Here is a 20,478-nt window from a genome sequence, read left to right on the forward strand (position 1 = left end):
TTCAACTGAATATGTGTTCTGATAAGAAAGGCATTATGTTTCAAATGTTTTCACACCGAGATCTGTACGTGCATGTGTGTTTCTGGCACGCTTCAGGATGAGAAGTATTGTCATAGACCATAAGACCCACATCGACAAGTATTCTCTCTCGTTTGTGTACAGGCAAGAATACACATAAATACATGCACAAACGCACGCACTCTTCCACCCTTGAACTGGACTGAGCTACAGTGAAGTGAGGTGCCAACATAACCTTGGCCAGTGAGGCACTTACAAGAACACTCAGACAGAGGGGCATGTCAGCAACAAAAAAGAACACACACACATTCACACACACACACACACACACACGCACACACACACACACACACTCGCACGAACACGCACTCACACACGCACACGCACACGCACACGCACACGCACACGCACACGCACACGCACTCACACACACACACACACACACACACACACACACACACACACACACACACACACACACACACACACACAGTGACTGACAAATCAAATAATAGCATAGTAACATAACCAAACTCTAAACATGTAACAGTGATCAACAGAGAGACCAGCTTCATATTAATCCTATTAACAGACCACAGCTCATGGACCGTACAGGGACTACACAGTATATGAAGGGTGAATGTGTGGTCAGACAGCAGCTCATGGACCATACAGGGAATACACCAGGGGTGTCAAACTCCGGTCCTGGAGGGCCGGGGTCCTGCTGATTTTTGTTTACACCTCTTAGTTACCTGTTGATTTTCACCTTGAAAACAGGTGTGGACACTCTTCAGCCAATCAGAGATTCTATTTAGTTGATCTACAAGAAAAACAGCAGGACCCCGGCCCTCCAGGACCGGAGTTTGAGACCCCTGGACTACACAGTATATGAAGGGTGAATGTGTGTGAACACATAGAACCATTATATTTAGTATGAACATAGTGTGTGTTGCTAGCGTAAGGGTTTCATGTGCATTTGCATCTGTTCACAAGACGTTTACAGCTGGTATACACATACACACACACACACACACACACACACACATATATATATATATATATATATAAATACACATTAACATTCGTCAGAGGGTCTGTCTGCTCATCTCACCAGTGGGAGTGTTCCTCCAGAGTTTTGACTGGTTCGTTGATCTGTCTGACATCCCAGAACTTCACTTTACAGTCATCCCCACAGCTAGCCAGGTAGTACTGCTTATTGGGGTTAAAGTCCAAATCACGCACCAACTGTCCATGGGCATTCTCTATACAGTATATCTGACTGAGAGAGAGAGAGGGAGAGAGATTTTGAATGTGAAATTAAAAACAGACTTACATTACATTGAAGTACTATTAAATGACTGTTTTCCATGGACAAAAACACACATGGACAAATAAGTGCATCAGAAAGTGTAACAAACTGTGATACACAAAACGCCTACACAAAACAGAAGATTTCCAGCCCAATTAAATGGAAACATATATGTTCATTATTTATAACTGCGTGGAATGCATTATTATCCAACCACCAATTACAAAAGCAAAACAAAAAAAAAACAGATCTTTCCTGGGTTTGTAAAAATTAAATTCAAGTTATAGAATAATCCTATAATTTAATGCAGAACGGATGACCTGCTGAAGTCTCTGCCCTGTAGATCAGCATTTTTCCAACATGATATCCCTCTCCCAGCACAAACTTTACCCAGCACAGTTCATCAGTCTTCGACTTATTCCACCTATGTTTTCACCTTTACCAACCACCTGTACACTCCTTCTCTAAGTGGAAGTCTCTCGCCATTAATCTATTTAAGCCCAGAAAAGGAGTAGTGAGCTGAGACTCATTAAAGTCTAGTATGAGTCCAACTATGGGAATTAGTCTTAACTAGTGGGGTGTACAGTACCACTGTATTCCCTGAGCAGTGCCCTATCCTCCACATTCAGTGACTGGTCAAGGCCGTCCAGCACCTCTCTCTCCCACTGCACACACCATGCTGACCAATATTATGTGTTTGTGAGACCAGACCTAGCCTAGTCTCTTGGGTCCCTCAGGTGAGAGAGAGAGAGAGAGAGAGAGAGAGAGAGAGAGAGAGAGAGAGAGAGAGAAGCTAAGTAAATCTAGCCAATCCCTAGCCCTGGTTGTGAAGGCCAGTCTTCCACCTTATCTCTTCTACAGTAAAGCTATGACAAAACCATGAGGCTTATTCAGCCTGGAGTTGTCTTCCACACATGAGAAGATGTGAGTAGAAACCCATAAAAGAAAGAATGAGAGTTTGAGCTGATGAACACTGTTTTAGAGCCTGCTGATTTGACTGCAATCTCACCATCCACTCATCTCATTACACAATTAACATATCAATTAAAAATCTCATTAAAGCTGAAAGTGAAAATTGCTGACCTGTGGGGGAGGGACTACACACACACACACACACACACACACACACACACACACACACACATTAAAATTCACCCTCTTCCTCTGACACACACACAAAACTGTATACCCACATGGCTTTTCCAGTGTAATGGCTTTTGAACAGTGGTAAATATGAATGTCAACATGTCACTTCATAGATGAAGAACACCAGCACCCATAGGAGAAATCAGTGAGCGACTAAGCAGAGGTGAGCAAAGAGCAGAGTAGCATGAAGGAGAAGAACAGCCACGTCAAACAGAAAAAAAAAAGAGAGATGATGAATGAAAAAGAGTCTGTGTGCGTGTTTGGATGAATTAGTCTGGCATTAGTAATAAATAAGCATCACAGACACACATGCAAACACAAACACACACACATTAGAGCTTGTCATAGACAAAGCTTTCTGCAGCTCACACACACTCTGACATAGGGCTATGAAGATACAGTAAAGTGGTGCAGAGCATTCCTGCTTTCTGTGTGTGTGTGTGTGTGTGTGTGTGTGTGTGTGTGCTTGTGATGCAGTGACCTCAGGCCCTTAGGGGTGTGGGGTGGGGAGGGGAGGGGGTGGATGTTTCGTAAATTCTTCCTCTTCCTCCTTCTTGAAGCTGTGGCACGGATGCCCGGTCGGGGAAATGGAGCAGGAAATTGGGTTAGCCGTGCTGCCTCTGACTTCTCTCTGTGCTTGCAAAAATCTAAAATTGGGATCGGATCAGGCAAAGCCCAGAATATGGCCAGAACACATTCGGAAAAACGTCAAGGATTAGGTCTCTCGCTGTTAAAGCCCCTTGGACATGTCCTGAGAAAACGTACACCCACACACACGCACACACACACACACACACACACACACACACACACACAAGCACACATATAGACACACACACATACACACACAAACACAGAGCTGAGTGATGAGCCTCCCCACTGATGTGCCAAGCCACTCCTCTGTAACCATGACAACTGATGATGGTGGGGCCCTGAAATCGTTTTACACGTCTCGCCGAAATTAGCGCAAAGCTGAGAGAGGGGTTAAGAGGGGTTGGTGGAAACACAATAGTGTTTCTGTGTGTGTATGTGTGCGTGTTTCTGTCTGTGTGTGTGTGTGTGTGTGTCTGTTTACTGTAATCTTTTATTTTTTTTTACTTTCAAAAATATGCGCTAACAGTCTTCAGGGCAGAACAGGTTTAAAAAGGTCGTGGAAGATTGTTGCTGACATGTGAAAAGGTGAAAGGTTAGTGTAAGCTTTATGGACACATGCCACTCAGAACGCTTCCATGCTTAGAGCGAATCATGTCTGCATCAGTCAAGTCAGTGTGACAGACAACTGCGCGTGCATTTTCACATAAGAACATTGAAACAGCCAAAATCCCAGGGGGCCAGCTGAGGTGTGACAACACAAAAGTCTCATTAAATTGCTAATTCACTAAGAATTCTTATTTGACTGCGCCGGCTGTCTCAGAGTCTTTCTTTGGTTCCTCTTGAAAAAGTAATCTGTTCTTATAAGAGGCTGTGCGATGACCCACCAGGAAGACACGCAGACTCATGCAGGTCAGCTCCAACTGAGCGACACATGCAAACATATCCACCGCTTTACATGTTCCCTGAAAAATGGGATTCATATATTGAATGAACCCTGTGTACTCTTTTCTGATATTAATAGTACTAAACCAAGTAATGTACTTGTGCTCAATCATTCCACTCGTTCAGAAAATGGAGAATGGTGCAAAAAGCAGTAACATCTAGTGCTGAACACAGGATGAGCCTGACGGTGCCGATAAAAATGATGTCCGATAACAGATTCCTTACCATGTAGAAAACTGCAGGCTGTGAGGTTGTAAAGACAGACTAGCTTTAAGCTAGATACCTGGTTGCTGTGGGTTAGAGGAGTGTTCTCTCTCACAAAATCATAAAGTATGTTCTTCTGTTTAGGTAAGAATAAGGCATACCATTTAATAAGAAACCACACATATAATTCACACTTCAACAACAGACTGTATATTTATGAAAAAACAGAACAAGCACCGAGTGCCAATATTCTTAAAGCAAGGATACAAAACACTAAGGACCAGTTTTGTCTCTCTCTATCTCTCTCTTTCTATCTCTCTCTCTCTCTCTGCAGCGCACTGCTCTGTTTCTGTATGCATGGGATGTTGTATGTTCTGGCACCAGGGCTGACAGCTAACACACACAGCGCAGTGTTGCAGGGTGGCTAGATGGTGTGCTAGTTGAGACTGTGTGTGTGTGTGTGTGTGTGTGTGGGGGCGTGAGTGTGTGTGTGCGTGCATGTGCGTGCGTGTTCTCTGCTCTCACACTGCGGCTCACTGGCGCACACAAGACTTTGGACTGCTGCTGTGAATGAACACTGCGGGTGACAAAGCCAGAACACCATAACACACGAAACCACACACACACACACACACACAAAATAAACTACTCAGGCACTCATGTAGAATTTAATCCTGATAACATTTTATGGGATATAGAGTGCTATTAAATTCTTAGAATTTCTGACAGATTAAAAAAACCCTTTAACTGAACAGTCTTAATCAGCAAACTGAGCTCCCTGTGTTGTTTTCGTTTCTTTTGATGGTTGGTCTAGCATTTAGAAAAAAATTAGTATTAGAAAAATTAATATTACTCGTTTGTTTGATGGTCAGCATGGCGACCATTAACCAGTCCAATAACACTCTCTTTTTTTTTTAATGGAGGAACTATAAATCTAAAATGACCACAGTCATCATCATCTTCATCAATCATCATCCATTTTATACCCATTCCCCATATCAAGGTAGTATACTGAGGCCCCCCCCCCACCCACACCCACACCCACACACACCCACACCCACACACGCATACGTGTATACATAAAGACATATTGCACATGGTCTTATTCACTGCTGTGTGATTTTAAGAGGGCTGAAGTCTTTGACCAGGCACTGTCTGTCTGGACTGGCATTCCTTGTGACAAGGCAGCATACGTACACACACACTTCAGAGGATGTGTATGTCTGTGTATGCAGCAGACCGTAAGGACACAGGACTCTCCCAACTACCACACAGCTGCTGCACCAACTGGACGCCTGGATACTGATTCTGTGAGTGTGTCTGTGTTTGTGTGAGCTTCAGACTAAGCTTTGCCTTTGATGACCTTCAAAAATGTTATATGTTCTTACTGAGAGGGCAGAAAAAACATATATGTACACCCACACAGAAAAACACTCACGTACACGTAGGGACTTTTAGCACACAGACCGAAATGAACAGAATGGAGAGAAGAGAGAAGACCAAGTTCAGATGACACATGACATTTCTCTCTAACAGGCAGACACCACAAACCCCAAACCTTCGCTCGCTCGCCCTTATTTACATATCTTCTCTCTCTATCTTTCCTTTCCAATCTCTCATTTCCCCAATCTGCTCTCTCTCAGTCTAACTGTTAGCACTTTTTTTTTTTGTCTACCTCCTCTTACTCTCTTTATCTATTTTTCTCTATCTCCGATAGCTGCTTCTGCACACCTCCTCATACTCCATCTCTGCTCCTATCATTCTCTATCTCTATTTTCCATCCTTCTTTATCTCCTCCCAATCTCAGCTGTCTATTTCAGTCTCTCCCTCTCCATCTCTTCTCTCGCCCCCTTCTATGCTGTTTTACAGTCATCTCTCACAATCCCTCCATCTCTCTCATCATGTCCTAGCCATGTGCTATTGGATGGATCAATACTGTAGTAATTTTCATTCCTCAACTGAAGCCTATAATATCATTTCATCAATCTGGAATTCAGTTCACTCCGGAAGCTGGCGTGTATGAACACACACATGCTCTCTACGGTAACAATTTGACTTTAACGGGACCTTAATGACAAGGGAAACAGAGAAGAAAAAGCCGTAAACAGTGGGAATGTGTGTGGCCAAGGTCTGTCTTGTTCAAATCCCTGACCTCTCAAAGCCTTATATACTCCCATTGTGTGCAATTGTAAGGCTGTTCATGTTAACCTGTTAAAACTTAGACCAGGGGTCACCAACCTTTTTGAAACTGAGAGCTACTTCAAGGGTACTGAGTAATGCAAAGGGCTACCAGTTTGATAACACACTTCTGAAAGAACAAAGTCGCACGGTTTACCTTTAATTTTATATTATTATTAATGATATTCTACGTGAAGACACTAATCACGTTAATGATTCATCACAATAATTATTCAGAATGATTCAACAAGGTAGGAAACAGACTTAAATAAACACAACACAATTAAATAAAATTTTGGACTGAGCTCGTTGGTGATTAGTGCTATTTTTAGAACTGGCCTGCGGGCGACTGATGTGGTCCCTGCGGGCGACCTGGTGCCCGCGGGCACCATGTTGGTGACCCCTGACTTAGACATTACACCCAGTGAAAGGTATCAAAGCCCTATCAATAGAACTGTCTTAAGGTAAGAACGCCGTGATGACTAGATGAGAAATTAGCGATCAGCAATTCAAGTGACTGGGATAAAATCACTGGTTTAAGGCGGTACTTTTACCTCATGCTGCGTAGGTCCCACCCACGAATGGCCGTGTCGTTTGCTGTGGCGAGCTGGGTGCAGTTGTGGTGAGGGCTCCATTTCCCTGCCGTGAACTTTAGTTGACCTTTGCCCTCTAGGGTGGCACTGCTGGAGAGCTGTAGAGGGAGAATCGATCCGCACACATCTCAGTCAATGCCCTCACTTTCTCCAAACAAAGAAAAAAAAAAAAATACACACGCACATAGTGGAAACACACACTCTTCCTGCTTCAGAATGTAACAGAAACAATTATGTGTAGTGAATGCACCAGTGAACACTGCTATTGACGTGAGTCAGAGAGACAGGACTCCCTTGCGACAAAAGCAGTGGACTTTTAACCTTTTTAATGCGTAATTCAACAGCGAGGGTCTCTGGTGATCCCTGAGTGACCTCAATGACTCTCTAGAACATTCTATTTGTGAGGCAAGAACTCTAGGACTAGAGCTTTGTCACTGTTTAGCTTTGTATAAGTACATATTTTATCATAAGTACTGAATTTACCTTTAGGCTTCTGTGTATATCATTTTTATGCTTAAAAGAACTGGCTGATCAAGATAAGAGTATCTGCCATATGAACAAATCCTAATGCAATGCAAACAAAGCAGCTAGGTTGGAATTCAGGATTAAAAACCAACAGAGAGAGGAAAACTATATGGCGTAACTAGAGTCAACCCAAACATACTGTGACCCATCACAAAGCAGAGACAACCTTGTGAATACAAAAAAAACAGTCACACATAGCAAATACCCTTGCTATAACCACACACACCCCTAGAGAGGACACACGACTCTCACAAATCAGGCCAGACCAGTGAGAGAGCATTTCAGACCATCTGAAAATACACATTCTACCCTCTTATTGCTGTAATGGGTTTGGACTGTGGTTGGAGCAGTGTATTAGAGCTAGGTTCACAGATAGCGCTAGAAAATGTACACGTAAACTGGAGCCATTTTGAAAAGAAACAAGGATGCAGAAATAAATGGAGAAGAGCCACTGTCTTGCGTGTTTGTGTGTGAGTGTGTGTGTGTAGGGGGGCGGGGTGTTAGCATTCTCATCAGCACTGGTGGAACCTGGCTGCAGTCTGAGCTCCCCCCCTTTTTTTTTCCTAATGGGCACAGTGCCCTCAGCAGGCTTTGCCACTCAATAACCTCGCTGCATGCAAAACTGACACGACTGCAACCACAGAGAGACAGAGAGAGAGAGAGAGAGAGAGAGAGAGAGAGAGAGAGAGAGAGAGAGAGAGAGAGAAAGACAGAGACAGAGAGAGAGAGAGAGAGAGAGTGAGAGACAGAGAGAGAGAGAGAGAGAGACAGAGAGACAGAGAGAGACAGAGACAGAGACAGAGAGAGAGAGAGAGAGAGAGAGAGAGAGAGAGAGAGAGAGAGAGAGTGAGAGACAGAGAGAGAGAGAGAGAGAGAGAGAGAGAGAGAGAGAATGTATGTGTGCATGAGTGTGTCGAGAGACAGGTAAGGGTAACTGGAATGAATCCTGTGCCTTCACGGTCCAGACTCCAAAATCTCTGCGAAGGGTTACTGAAGTCACGCTGTGACTATAGAAATTCCTCTTAATGGCATTAATTACTAATGACTGCAGCAGATCACTAACGCTAAAGACAGCAGTTACTCCCTAATGGGACATTAAGTGACCCACCAAAACCCTCTAAACAGCTTCTGAGAGTGAATTAGTCCCACTGCAGTGATAGAAGCAGATGATTTTTGATGTGTGATGTAGAACTTGAGCTAAAACTTCTGCCATTCCACATTGACTGATTTCTGTTGTAGCTATTTCATTATTATTTTTGAACTGGTAAGTATGAGCCATTCAGGTTCAGAGGACTGAACACAATCTGAATTCTTTTATTTTGCTGGTTCAGAACCTAATGAGAAACAAAAGGCAGAAAGATTTGGCCAAGACAAAGGCAAATTGTGGATTAAAAGATGACTTCAATGGATGCTGAAAATATCAAATTATGATTACTTTCAAAATATGATTACTACCAAGTCTGTTCTAAAGAAATAGAGATATGTTCCACGAACAGCAGGAGAAATGAGAGTTTCTGAAGACCATCACATACACACAGACATAGCTCTAAGAGCAGATGAGTTCCCTGCTGTGAAGAAAGCCCAGGTTTGATCTGAAGTACATACGAAGAGCATGGGGTGCAATACAGCACGACCTGAGAATACCCCAAAATCAAAACTTTCTCTATCTCATTTAAGATATAGTTTTAGTACAATTTACAGCGCTTAGGTCATAAGTACACCTTTTTGCTCCAGACTTATCTGTCTAACATGGTGTGTGTATGAAGGTCAGTTCAATTTGAGGCAGTTGCATGAATGCGATTATACTGATACATAGTTGTGCTGGTGGTATCTGACCGTGGCCTGGGTGGAACTCTCCTGAAGATCCCACAGCACAGCATGATTATCAGCCAGAGAAATGACACGCTTCCCATCACCCAGGGGCTCCCAGAGCACACTGAGAGAGAGAGAGAGAGAGAGAGAGACAGAGAGAGACTTATCCATCAAGAGACATGTGCATTTATGCAAACTACTGTGGTTCATAATATTTGAGAGGCAACAAAATAATTAAAAAATACAATTCCCTGAAGGTCAGTGATGCAAACTCTACTCTTAGAGCTTCATAATATACCAATTTCTGTGTTTAATAATATTTCAGTGTCAATATTTCATAATCTCATCATTTCAGTGTTTCTTAATCTCTATTTTTCTTAATCCCATCATTTCATAATCTCTTAATTTTAGTGTTTATTGAAATTCTAATCTCGGCGTTTCATAATCTCTCAGTGCCAATTTTCCCTACATAGATTAAGCCTATTACAAATGACACCTAATGCATGTAAAACACTGGCCAGCTCTGTGTTGACAATGCTGATCTTTAAGATAGCAGAGATAGCTTTTCTTTTCATGTACAAGTTTGGATCTTTGTCTTAGAAAATAACTTCAGCACTGTTTATGTGCGCGGTCTTCCCTAAATTCTCAGTCTTTTGTGCTCTGGGGATGGTGATGCCACCGTTTTATGGGTTACAATCCTTAAAAACTATGCTGTTACATTTCTAGTCAGGACAAGAATAGATAGGACAGTTGCCGGCAGGAATACAGTGAGATAGGGAAGAGAGGGACAGGCCAACAAATAAAACAAGCCTCAGTTAGGATTCTGTCCAACTCTGTCATTTGCATCCTTCCATAACTGTATCAGATGGAAGGAGAGAGAGGCTAAAAAAAAAAAAAAAAAAAATTATGGGCGATATAAATCAGAGACGGGGGGGGGGGGGGGGGGGGGGGTTTATACTTTACTACTTGAAAGTCACAGTCTTGTGAGCTGTATCATTGTCAGCCCTTGACTACTGATGAAAAGACTTGCTTTCACATTTATTTACTTTGTAAATAAAAACACCCCCTCATGCACACATGCACACACGGACACGCACACACATGCACGGACGCACACGTACGCACACCTCAATTTATTCAGCCCATGTACAGGGCTTTCCAATAGCAACAATTAATTGTCGAGGGAAGAAGAGCTTGCTTTTATGGCCACACTTACTGTTTTTCTGACAGAGGTGAACTGACAGGAGGCTTACAGAAGAGAAGACATGCTTCTGACCTTGAGGAACAGAGGCTTTGGTGTCTCTTCTGTCCATATGTCTGTGAATGTGCTTTTGCTCTTTTAGGCTATCTATACTAATGGTATGACACATTTACTCTGCTTTCCAATTCTATCCTATCTCATGGTTGCAGTCAAATTGAGTTAAAATTCAAATGAAAGTTTTCTTTATATACAGTTTATAAATTATATGTTTAGATAAGCACATAAAACTGACTTGAAATTATCCAACCAACGACAAAGCAAATAATTTTCCATAATATTCTATGTGTGAAAATTGTCAAGCACTCACAGCCAACACTCCAGACATGAAACCACATTTAACACTGAGGCCTGTGTTTAATGACGGTGACAAAAACATGAGTGATAAAGGTACCCAGAAATGTGCAAATCTTTGTTCTTAAAGCTTTAGAGAATTGAGTACTGGGGTTCTGGGAGGGGTGTTATGGGATGGGTCTTATGGGGGGGGGGTACTGTTTGAGAGTACTGTTGCATAATCACCGATGCGCAGTAAATGTGCCAAGTATAAGTCGTGTTTGAGAATTGACTAGCCACCGCTCCCTACTGAGATTATTCCATCATTACCTCCAGTATTGACTGACCTACATATCGCGGTTTGTCTTCACTCCTTCTGGGCTTCTCATTGATCTGCCACCAGTTCCCTGTGAGTTTAAATCGCTCTGAGACTTACTTGAACTCAACCACTATCGCAACACACACACACACACACACAAACACACACTCAAAAACGTGTTTGGTGATCACCCAAATTCCTCTTGCCTCTTCCCCAAAAAGTGCGTGATTGGTGGCAGCTTGTTCAATACTCATTGATTAAGAGACGTGACTTTGAGACCAAAATGAGTCCAGATTGTTCTGACAGTGCTCTGTCTGTCTGTCTCTCTCTCTCCCCTAAAAAGCAAAGAACAATCACAGTCATAACAAATACCCATTGTCTGTTTACCTCTCTTTGTTGTTTTGTCTACCCTCTCCTCAGAGAGATGCTTCAAATATATCACTGTTGACTAAACTGACTGCTTTTGTGTTTGTATGAAAGTATAAAAGGTGATTTGATGGCAGTCAAAACATGGATGGCCTTGCAATGGAGTGTGGGGGTGTTAAAGCCAAACCAAAGATACACATTCACCCTCTCTGTGTATTCAGTCGAGAGAAAGAGTGCATTGACAATGCTTTCAGTGGAGAACACCTGTGTTTTCATGTTGTCAGTACACACACACACAGAGAGAGAGAGAGAGAGAGAGAGAGAGAGAGAGAGAAAGAGAGAGAGAGACCTGTCTATGTGTTCAGTAGACATACTGAGACAGAGAGACAGAGTGTTGCTGCCTGAGAGGGATGAAGGGGGCGGGAAAGTGAGCAAGGCCATCCATCTTAAAAAAGCCAATATTACACAGGCAGCCAGAGCCTCATCACACTCAAACACACACACACACACACACGCACACACACATACACAACACACACAGACACAACACACACAGACACCTACCCGCGAACACATGCACACACGCACACATGCACACCCGCACGCACACACACACTTCAGTCTCCTGCCCTTGAGGATTTCACAGCTCTTAAGGTGAGAGCAGAGCAGACACCGGCACCATCAATCTCTACCCTAGGGCTCCTACACACCAGCCCTGCTATATCTGCAAAGAGCAGAGAGTACAAGATGCACACACACACACACACACATGACCAGATACACGCACACACACACACACACACACACACACACACACACACACACACACACACACACACACACACAGACAGTTCCCCTCTTTCTCCCCAGTCAGAGACACCACTGTCACAAAATATCTCTTATCATTGGTCACAGCATCAACTGACATCATTGCCAACCAATCAACGCCTTCAGCTGTCATTCTAGTTCTGCCTCCTCATGATGTCTGACAGTTGTCTGACAGAAGGGTCCTGAACCTGAATATAGGCAGGTTGACAGGTGCCTGAACAAAATTCTGATGAGATTTTGCGCAAGGGGAAAATGCCAACTGGTGTGAGTTACTGGTACACATCCACTGTAAGACCCCCTTTGGGCACATCAAAGTCAACTGCTGGAGCCACTTTTTTACAAAAAGAGTGGTATTTCATTGGGATCAAAAATACACAAGTTATAAACTGACCTCCACTAAACCTGCTTTGTATTATTCACTTTGTTTTGAATTTATGTTGTGAATATAACTTCCTAATGATGTACAGGAGCATCCAGGCCAGACTTTACACTGGCAAGACACGGAAAGCAGATATCATTGTTCTTTTGTTGTTCTTTTTTCTTTTAGCTAAAATGAGTGCGTTGAAAGCAGGAGTTCTGTATCACCATGTGCATTGGCAGTCCCATTAGACTGCTCAAACTAGGGAATTAGCACACAGCTGCCGTTGAGCAAAAGCCTTAAAACAGTTCAAGATAAAGATTTGAATTTCTTTCATTTGGACTTATGGCACATATTACCAGTGCTATTAAAACTTAAGGTCAGGGAACTGACTAAACACTACAATATGAAGGTCAGTGGTCCATGACCAAAAAGACATGGAGACAATCTCTTTCCACTGTGTATCATCATAATGTATGTGTGATTGAAAGAAAGGATGAAAAAAGAGGGGGTGGAAAAGACATACACCAGATGGATGAGGGAAAGAAAGAAATGGCATGGGAGAAAAACAAAAACGTTAGCCGAAGACAGGAACACAGTGAGAGGGCAAGTTGCGTTCTAAATAAATAAAGAAAAGCACAATATGAGAGAAAAAGAGAGAAGGAGAACAAGGGAATACTGTGTAATGAAAAAAATGGTAAAAATGAGCGAAAAAAAAAAGAAAAAGAAAGAGAAATATAGAAAATGGAGAGAGGAGGAGGAGGAGGAAGAGGAGGTAGCTGTGGGGTTAAATCGATAGTGTGCAGCGTTACCAGGCCACGTTGCCGTAGGCTGTGTTGTCAAGGTGACAGAGGAGCTCCAGGGTCTGTGGGTTGTTTGATGAATCGTCGGGGGATTCGTGGCTGCCTGATTCCCATTCTGCAGGCATTCTCCATACTGCTGCACACGTTAACACACGACTCTCTGAGGCTGGGGAATGGGACATGCACACATCCCATCATTACAATCTCACATTCAGCAAACACGTATATGCACACACAACAAACCAAATATAAACAGGACATGCTTACACACATTACATAGAATAAGAGCTAAGACCTAATGCAAATAGGCTTAAAATAAGAAAAACGTTCTGCTGGAAATGTTTGACTGTAGTTTATCACGTCTGCAGAGGAGGAGAGAAAAGATAAAGGAAATTTATATATATACATATATATATATAAATATCTCTATATATCTGAGAGAGAAAATCTGCCTGCGTGTATGTGTGTGTATGTTTGTGTGTGTGAGTGTGTGTTATCTGAGTGTGTATAATGTCGTTCAGATTCTCTCTCTGGTGTATGCTGCCTCTAGAGGTGTACTCTTCAAGTCCAAACATGCACATACTGCATAACTTAACTCAGCCATTGAACTTAAATGCACTGAGACTCACTCAGTCTTTATAAGAAACTGGACCATTCTCACATAATACATGTGATATACGATTTTATCTAATTTTCCAGTTGTTTGGATCAGCTATTACAGTGTTAGAAGATGGGGAAAGAGAAGATCCATGTACAACTCAGGGATTTGAGACAAAAATAAAATTAAAGCTGCATCCAAAAGCCCTAAAATGAAGATGCGAAGGTTTCAAACACACTGGAGTGGTTAATGAGTTTATAACTTTAGTTCAACACAAACACTCTGACTGTTCTTTAGACCAGTGCTATAGACATTTTAATGACGGAATCCCGTCCTCAGCTTGTAGCAAAATACCGCCCTGTGACTTATTTCTACCTTGTCTAAAGTATTTAAGTATTCAGGGATAGCTCTTTATCCTCAGTTGATGAGAAAATGAGACTTAATTTTTCTTTTATAATCAGCATGCAATGCAATTCCACCATAATCTACATAATTAGACGGTAGAATCAAAAAGGCAGTCTTGGACAATGTATGTACTCAGCTTTGATAATGAGTAAATCATCTAGTGCCTTGGGTGTGTGTTAGTTAAGCTGCAGTCATTAATACAACAACTACTGAAACCAGAAACTAACAGTAAAACAACTTCTCCTCCTATTATTCTGAGTGCAGCTACAAATTTCCACTTCACTGTCTACTGGTGCTATTACTACCACAACTATATCTTCTCCTACTGTTTGTGTCACACCTACTACCATCCTCATCACTAATATCACTACCACTGATATCAGCAATCCTTCTATTCCTAATATAAATCAGTGTTATCATTTTAGCACTGCGCTCTTTAAAATGTCTTCTGTTCCTCTCCCTCTATAGGAGAGTATAAAGCTGGCAACGGGCACATGTGTATGTGTGTGATTTTGCTTTCTGCAATCTGATACTATCAGTTATGTGTCTGTGCGTGTGTGTGTGTGTATGTGTGTTTATGTCTGTATAGCTTCGTAAGATGGGTGACAGGAGGTCACGTCAGCGTGACTCTGGCATCTCCATTAGATTGAATGTCACAGTAATTACATTCCTCTTCTGATCTCTGCTCTGACATCTGCTGCCTCCATCCCATCACAACACAGAGATGTGTTTAAAAAAAAAAAAAAAAAAAAGTCAAAATCGTGTTTTCATTCATTGTCCTCAGAGAAAAAGAGCTACTGCATACACATAGTGCAGATTGTCGTAAACAGGTCAGAGCTACAGGCGTCAGACACATAAACTACATATTTAATTATATTTTTCCCCTCTGATCATTTCTTCTTGTTCATGAAAATTCTTTAATAGCCTCGTGGCCAACCTGGTGAGCAAACAGTGCAAATATGATATTTTACACTGCAGTCTGACATGACTGTGGACCCACACTGTGTTTCCCAAATCAAGAGACCCAGTTAAAAACTAAGAGGAACAAGACAAGGAATTTAGCATTATCATACATGAACACTGGTTTACAGAGTGGACATATTCAGAGAGATCAATCACAATACAATAATGGGATGCTATAAATGATGAACACTTTATTCAAATTACACATTTGCCAGGAGAAAAGTATTTCAAAAAATGGGCACAGAGGTACAGGAAAAAAAGATTGAGTAAATGAAAGTGTGTGCGTGTGGGTTTGTGTGTGTGTGTGTGAGAGAGGGTGAGAGAGAGAGAGAGAAAGAGAGAGGTGGGGGAGCAACTCACTCTTGTTGTAGCATGTGGTCAGTATTCCTTTGTCAGCAGGGCTGGCACTGATGTGCCATATCTCTCCGGCCGCATGCAGAAGCACATTCTTATTAATGATGTTATTTTCATCATCAAAGTCAATGATGTGGATCTGAAAGAGATACAGAGAGAGAGAGAGAGTGTGAGAGAGACAGAGGGAGATGCTGAAAAAGTAAAGAAGCAGTGAAACAGAGAACAAAGCTGGGACTGAGAGACCGAACCAAAGACCATAACCAAAATAAAGACAAAGTGAGAAAAAGAGAGAGAGAGAGAGCAAGAGAGAGCCTTGTAATTCCACTCCTTTAACACAGCACTGGTCCCTCAGAGGAGTTCAAAGACTCTCATCTTTAGTCCGAAAATATGGCTTTAAAACAACACTAAATCAAACCTCACGCTGGATTTCAAACATCACACACCCTGCTGTTCAATTCCACAGCTTTTAGGCTAACTTTGAGATGGCAATTAATACTCATGAACTTGTATCATATGTTTTAAAATAATGCAAAACATCACAAGTCTGAAAATTAAGATAGCAGCCTAAAATCTAAAATTGTTTTTCTCATCACAAAACCTAAGGAACTTACTTATTTCTCAACCCTACCAACAAGCTACACCCCACTTGGAAAGCCTAAGGGTACAAAAATGTTTGTTTTAGTATCCTACACCTGTGAAATTATGCTGGGGCAAAACACACAAAAACATGTAATTTTTCTTGTCATTATTGCTTATGGCAGTAAAATGCTGCTGAGCTGAACTTTGTCATCATCTTTCAACTGAACTCTGAACTGAATTAAAATTGTCTTTAAGCCTAACGCAAACTCTGTGCTCAGTAAAACGTTTCTTCTCTGTTCTAATCAGAATACTAACAAGTACGGTGAGAAAACTTTAAAGTCTCACCTCCAAATCTTTCTAGAATCATGAAAATAAGGGTGCAGTCAAGTGGCTGTCATAACCCATCACTATTTACTGAAAATGAAACTGGGTCAGTACAAAAATGTCTTGGTAATATGGCATTACAGAATTCATCTGAAACTGCGCGTATGAGAGACGCGTTCTTCAAAACATAAACCATTTTAATGAGACACTTTCTCAGTGAATTTGGAGGAAATATTACTTGGGTGCATCTGTAAACAGTCTCCAAGGTATTCATCTTGCATGGTCACTTCTTCAAGTATACTTTTGTGTTTGGATGAGTGTGTGTGTGTGTGTGTGTGTGTGTGTGTATGCGCACGCGCATGTATCTGTGTTAGAGCTCACCAGCATCTTCATCGTTCCAACAGTTGAAAGTCAGAGAGGAAACCATTAACCTTGGGTTGGTCCGCATTGGAGGAAAATTATTAGGCAAAGTTATAATTTTATGGAGGGAAGCAATACAAATAAATTCCAATGGCTGGACAGGATAATTGGAGGCAAGAGAAGGTGCTATTATAGAGCTGGGAAGAGCTGGGCCATGGCAGAAGTCCCACTCATGATTTATACTACTTTATTCTAGAGATACGCAATGAGTCATCTCCCCTGGCCACTTGGGCCTCCTTCCCAACAATATTAATTATTGGAGGGGGGGCTGTGCAGGTGTAAAATGAGTGGGGACGTTGGCCTCCATTTTGTGTGCTCTTATTAAGAGTTCTTTGGTTACGAGGCTGACAGTAAACGTGATCAGAGTGCCACACAGCGAATAAAGGGGCATGAGAGAGGTACTCCATCTCAGGGAGTCCCACTCTAATGACCCTGCACAGTCTACTGTAATGACAGGCCTCGATATGCAGAGCTCTCCAAAGCTAGAGAGGCCATCAGTGGAGAAGGAGCAAGGCAGAATGAGTCTGTTAGAACCTCCATTACCAACACTAATAGCACAGGACTCCACGACCATCCTGAGAGAGACAGTCATTGAGAGGGGCTTTGGATGCTTGATATTGTATTGCCTGTCACCGAGGGAGAGAATCTACAAAACACGCACGAGCTCCACCATGAAGGTCAATACCATTTCTGGTTCAGAGTAACTGAGTTGGGATTTGAAATAGAATCAGTAAAACAAGCATAAATGAACATAAATGACACGGGCCAAAATGAAATCAGTTCTAAATATTCAAACCGATGTATTTTTAAATTGAAACGCAATATAATTCTCATGCAAGTTCCACCAAGACAGCAAGAATACTGATTCATCAAGAAATTGTATACTGGTTCAGGGCTGCCTAGGTTTAAGTTTGAGATAAAACTTGGTGAGCTAATCACACAATTTAGAGTATTTAAAAAAATTCTACTTATTTTAACAACTAGGCTAGGCGTAGTCTAGGGTTCATTTTATATGTTAGTTACTGGAGATAGTCCTAATCATTACAATGAATATGTTTCATGTCAGATACAGAACTCACATTTCTCTCCTCATTATGCTGCTTCCAGCCTGTTCTGTCTTTATCTCAATGGCACTGAAGTGAAGTCACACAAATACAAGCACCCACACAAACATATTGTGAATTACAGTGCAAAATATGCACTATTATGAGGGGGATCCCAGTCTTGTATACATACATACACACACACACACACACACACACACACACACACACACACACACTCCTAATATCCCTCTGTATTATCCAGCCTTGCCAAAAGCCTTAGATTAGCAGGTCCTCTAGAGAGCAGAGATTGCTGCAGGCAGCTGAATGAGACTACAGGAACTAGAGCCTGAACCTGGGGCTACATATGATGGAAGAGCTAATGCTAAAGCTGAAGCACTGAGACTCAGAGATCAGATCAGAAGGGGCTGGAAGAGAGAGAGAGAGAGAGAGAGAGAGAGAGAGAGAGAGAGATGCAGGGAGAGAGAGTGAGAGAGAGAAAGAGAGAGATGCAGGGAGAGAGAGTGAGTAGTCCAATACATCAGCCCAACCAAAATTACATGGAAGTAGAGCTCATATCTGGGTATGTGCTGACCTTCTTCCTTAACAAAACTCAGCAATAAAGAACAGAAAGGAAATCCAGCTGGCTCAAACTGTCTTTTTTTTTTTTTTTCAAAATCAGTTTTATTGCCTGTCAGTTTCCGTAGTACCATTGTAGCGCAAACAGCTACAATTTTAGTACAGTCGGCTTCTGAGCACAGAATGCTGTGTAAAGTTTCAATGTTTCTAAGTAACAAGACATGAACTATCCAACGTGAAGATACGGACTGTTTGACAGCTGTCTGATTGTACCTGAACTATCAGGTACATACCTGACTATACCTGAGCTGTCTGTTCACTCATCGGTAAAGTACAAAGTATAGAACGCCAAAACAGAGATGTGCAACTAAATAACAAAGCACTAGAGCATTACACATGCAGCTCAAAGCACACCTAACGTCCAACTCCATAATCTTACACAATGTATTAAACAGGCATAACTTTTGCAAATCACAGCTATTTTTGTGTGAGTAAAAGTGTAGCACTTACATGCACATATTATGACACCACTGCTTACAAATGTTTAAATATTGTATTGAAGCCCACCTGATTATCAAATTTGAGAGACTGTGTGCCCACTAGAAATCGTATGGCATCTGTTTCTGCAGTCTGGGCAGTCAATGCACGGGCCTAAAAACAGGAATAACAAAGCAAATGTCAAACGAAAATAAGACAAAATGTATCAACACGTGTGAGAACACCAATAAATATGTATTAGAAGCCATACATTAAAGACAAGAAATCCTATATCAGATCATTTCTTAACAACACTGTTGTGAGGTTTAGTAGTCACAGCTTGCATTGTAACACATGTAATACACAGGCCTGGTTTCCTCTATTGTTAATGGACAAGACTAACATTTGAGCAATTCTCCTTAAATCTGGTCAGTGTAATCCCTCCAGCTTTCTTGCAGGATTTCGTTTCAGCTCTAGGCCTAATCGAACAGGTGGGGAATCAGGTGGGTTTGAATGGACTTGGAGCAAAAGCTTGCAAACCTGGCAATCCTACAGGAGGAAGACGGTTTCATTACGAGCACAGGACGGTAGTCTCAGACTGATCGTACTGCGCTTTTTACACCAGAAACAGAAACGAATTATTAAACAGTCTAAAACCGTTGGGGTGATGATGTCTATCTGAAAGCTGTCATTTGAAACAGGCATTTCAACAGGGGACAAAGTTTCCATACAGAATAGATACAGAATAATAGTAACACCCTCGCGATCAAATGTCCGTTCAGTCACAATATGTACGAGGCAGCAAATTAACATTTACATTCGTTTGGAATTTGAAAGGATAGATTTGTTTTTCCTATCTTAATATCACTAATATTGTCGGGGTACCAGTATCATACCTGAAATTCAAGACCATAAATTACAGGGGCGTCGTCTTCCATGATCAAAGTCCTTTTTAAAGCACCAGTAAAACCGGGGAATCAGTTAAACGGTCAGAATTAAAACAATATTTCAGAGAGAATGCAACCCTGTCTGATCCATCATTTGAGTGGAGTAGTTCCGCAAACGTAATAAGACATCCGTAAGTACCACAGCAATATTGTGCGTAATGCGAATGCGATAAACTTTCTCCTCTATGGAATTGTGCGTTACATTAGCGTATCTTCTTCAGGAATAGCATAAAACGCTCAGCCATAATGTTCGACACATCGCG

At 41.8% G+C, this 20,478-nt stretch overlaps 1 protein-coding gene across 1 annotated transcript in view; it reads right to left on the minus strand.

The window, feature by feature from the left end:
- eipr1 (EARP complex and GARP complex interacting protein 1) overlaps window positions 1-20,249 on the minus strand; it is a 22,829-nt gene extending 2,580 nt beyond the window's left edge. Inside the window, exons 1-7 of the mRNA XM_030781403.1 lie at window positions 20,165-20,249; window positions 19,359-19,442; window positions 15,853-15,985; window positions 13,536-13,692; window positions 9,346-9,445; window positions 6,946-7,082; window positions 1,130-1,297 (exon numbers count right to left, since the gene is read on the minus strand). Of these exons, the coding sequence (XP_030637263.1) occupies window positions 1,130-1,297; window positions 6,946-7,082; window positions 9,346-9,445; window positions 13,536-13,692; window positions 15,853-15,985; window positions 19,359-19,442; window positions 20,165-20,206 (821 nt within the window). The 5' untranslated portion in view covers window positions 20,207-20,249. The remainder of the gene's footprint in view (window positions 1-1,129; window positions 1,298-6,945; window positions 7,083-9,345; window positions 9,446-13,535; window positions 13,693-15,852; window positions 15,986-19,358; window positions 19,443-20,164) is intronic.
- Window positions 20,250-20,478: the final 229 nt, after the last annotated feature.

Source organism: Chanos chanos, chromosome 1, assembly GCF_902362185.1.
Source record: "Chanos chanos chromosome 1, fChaCha1.1, whole genome shotgun sequence".
Taxonomy (NCBI): domain Eukaryota; kingdom Metazoa; phylum Chordata; class Actinopteri; order Gonorynchiformes; family Chanidae; genus Chanos; species Chanos chanos.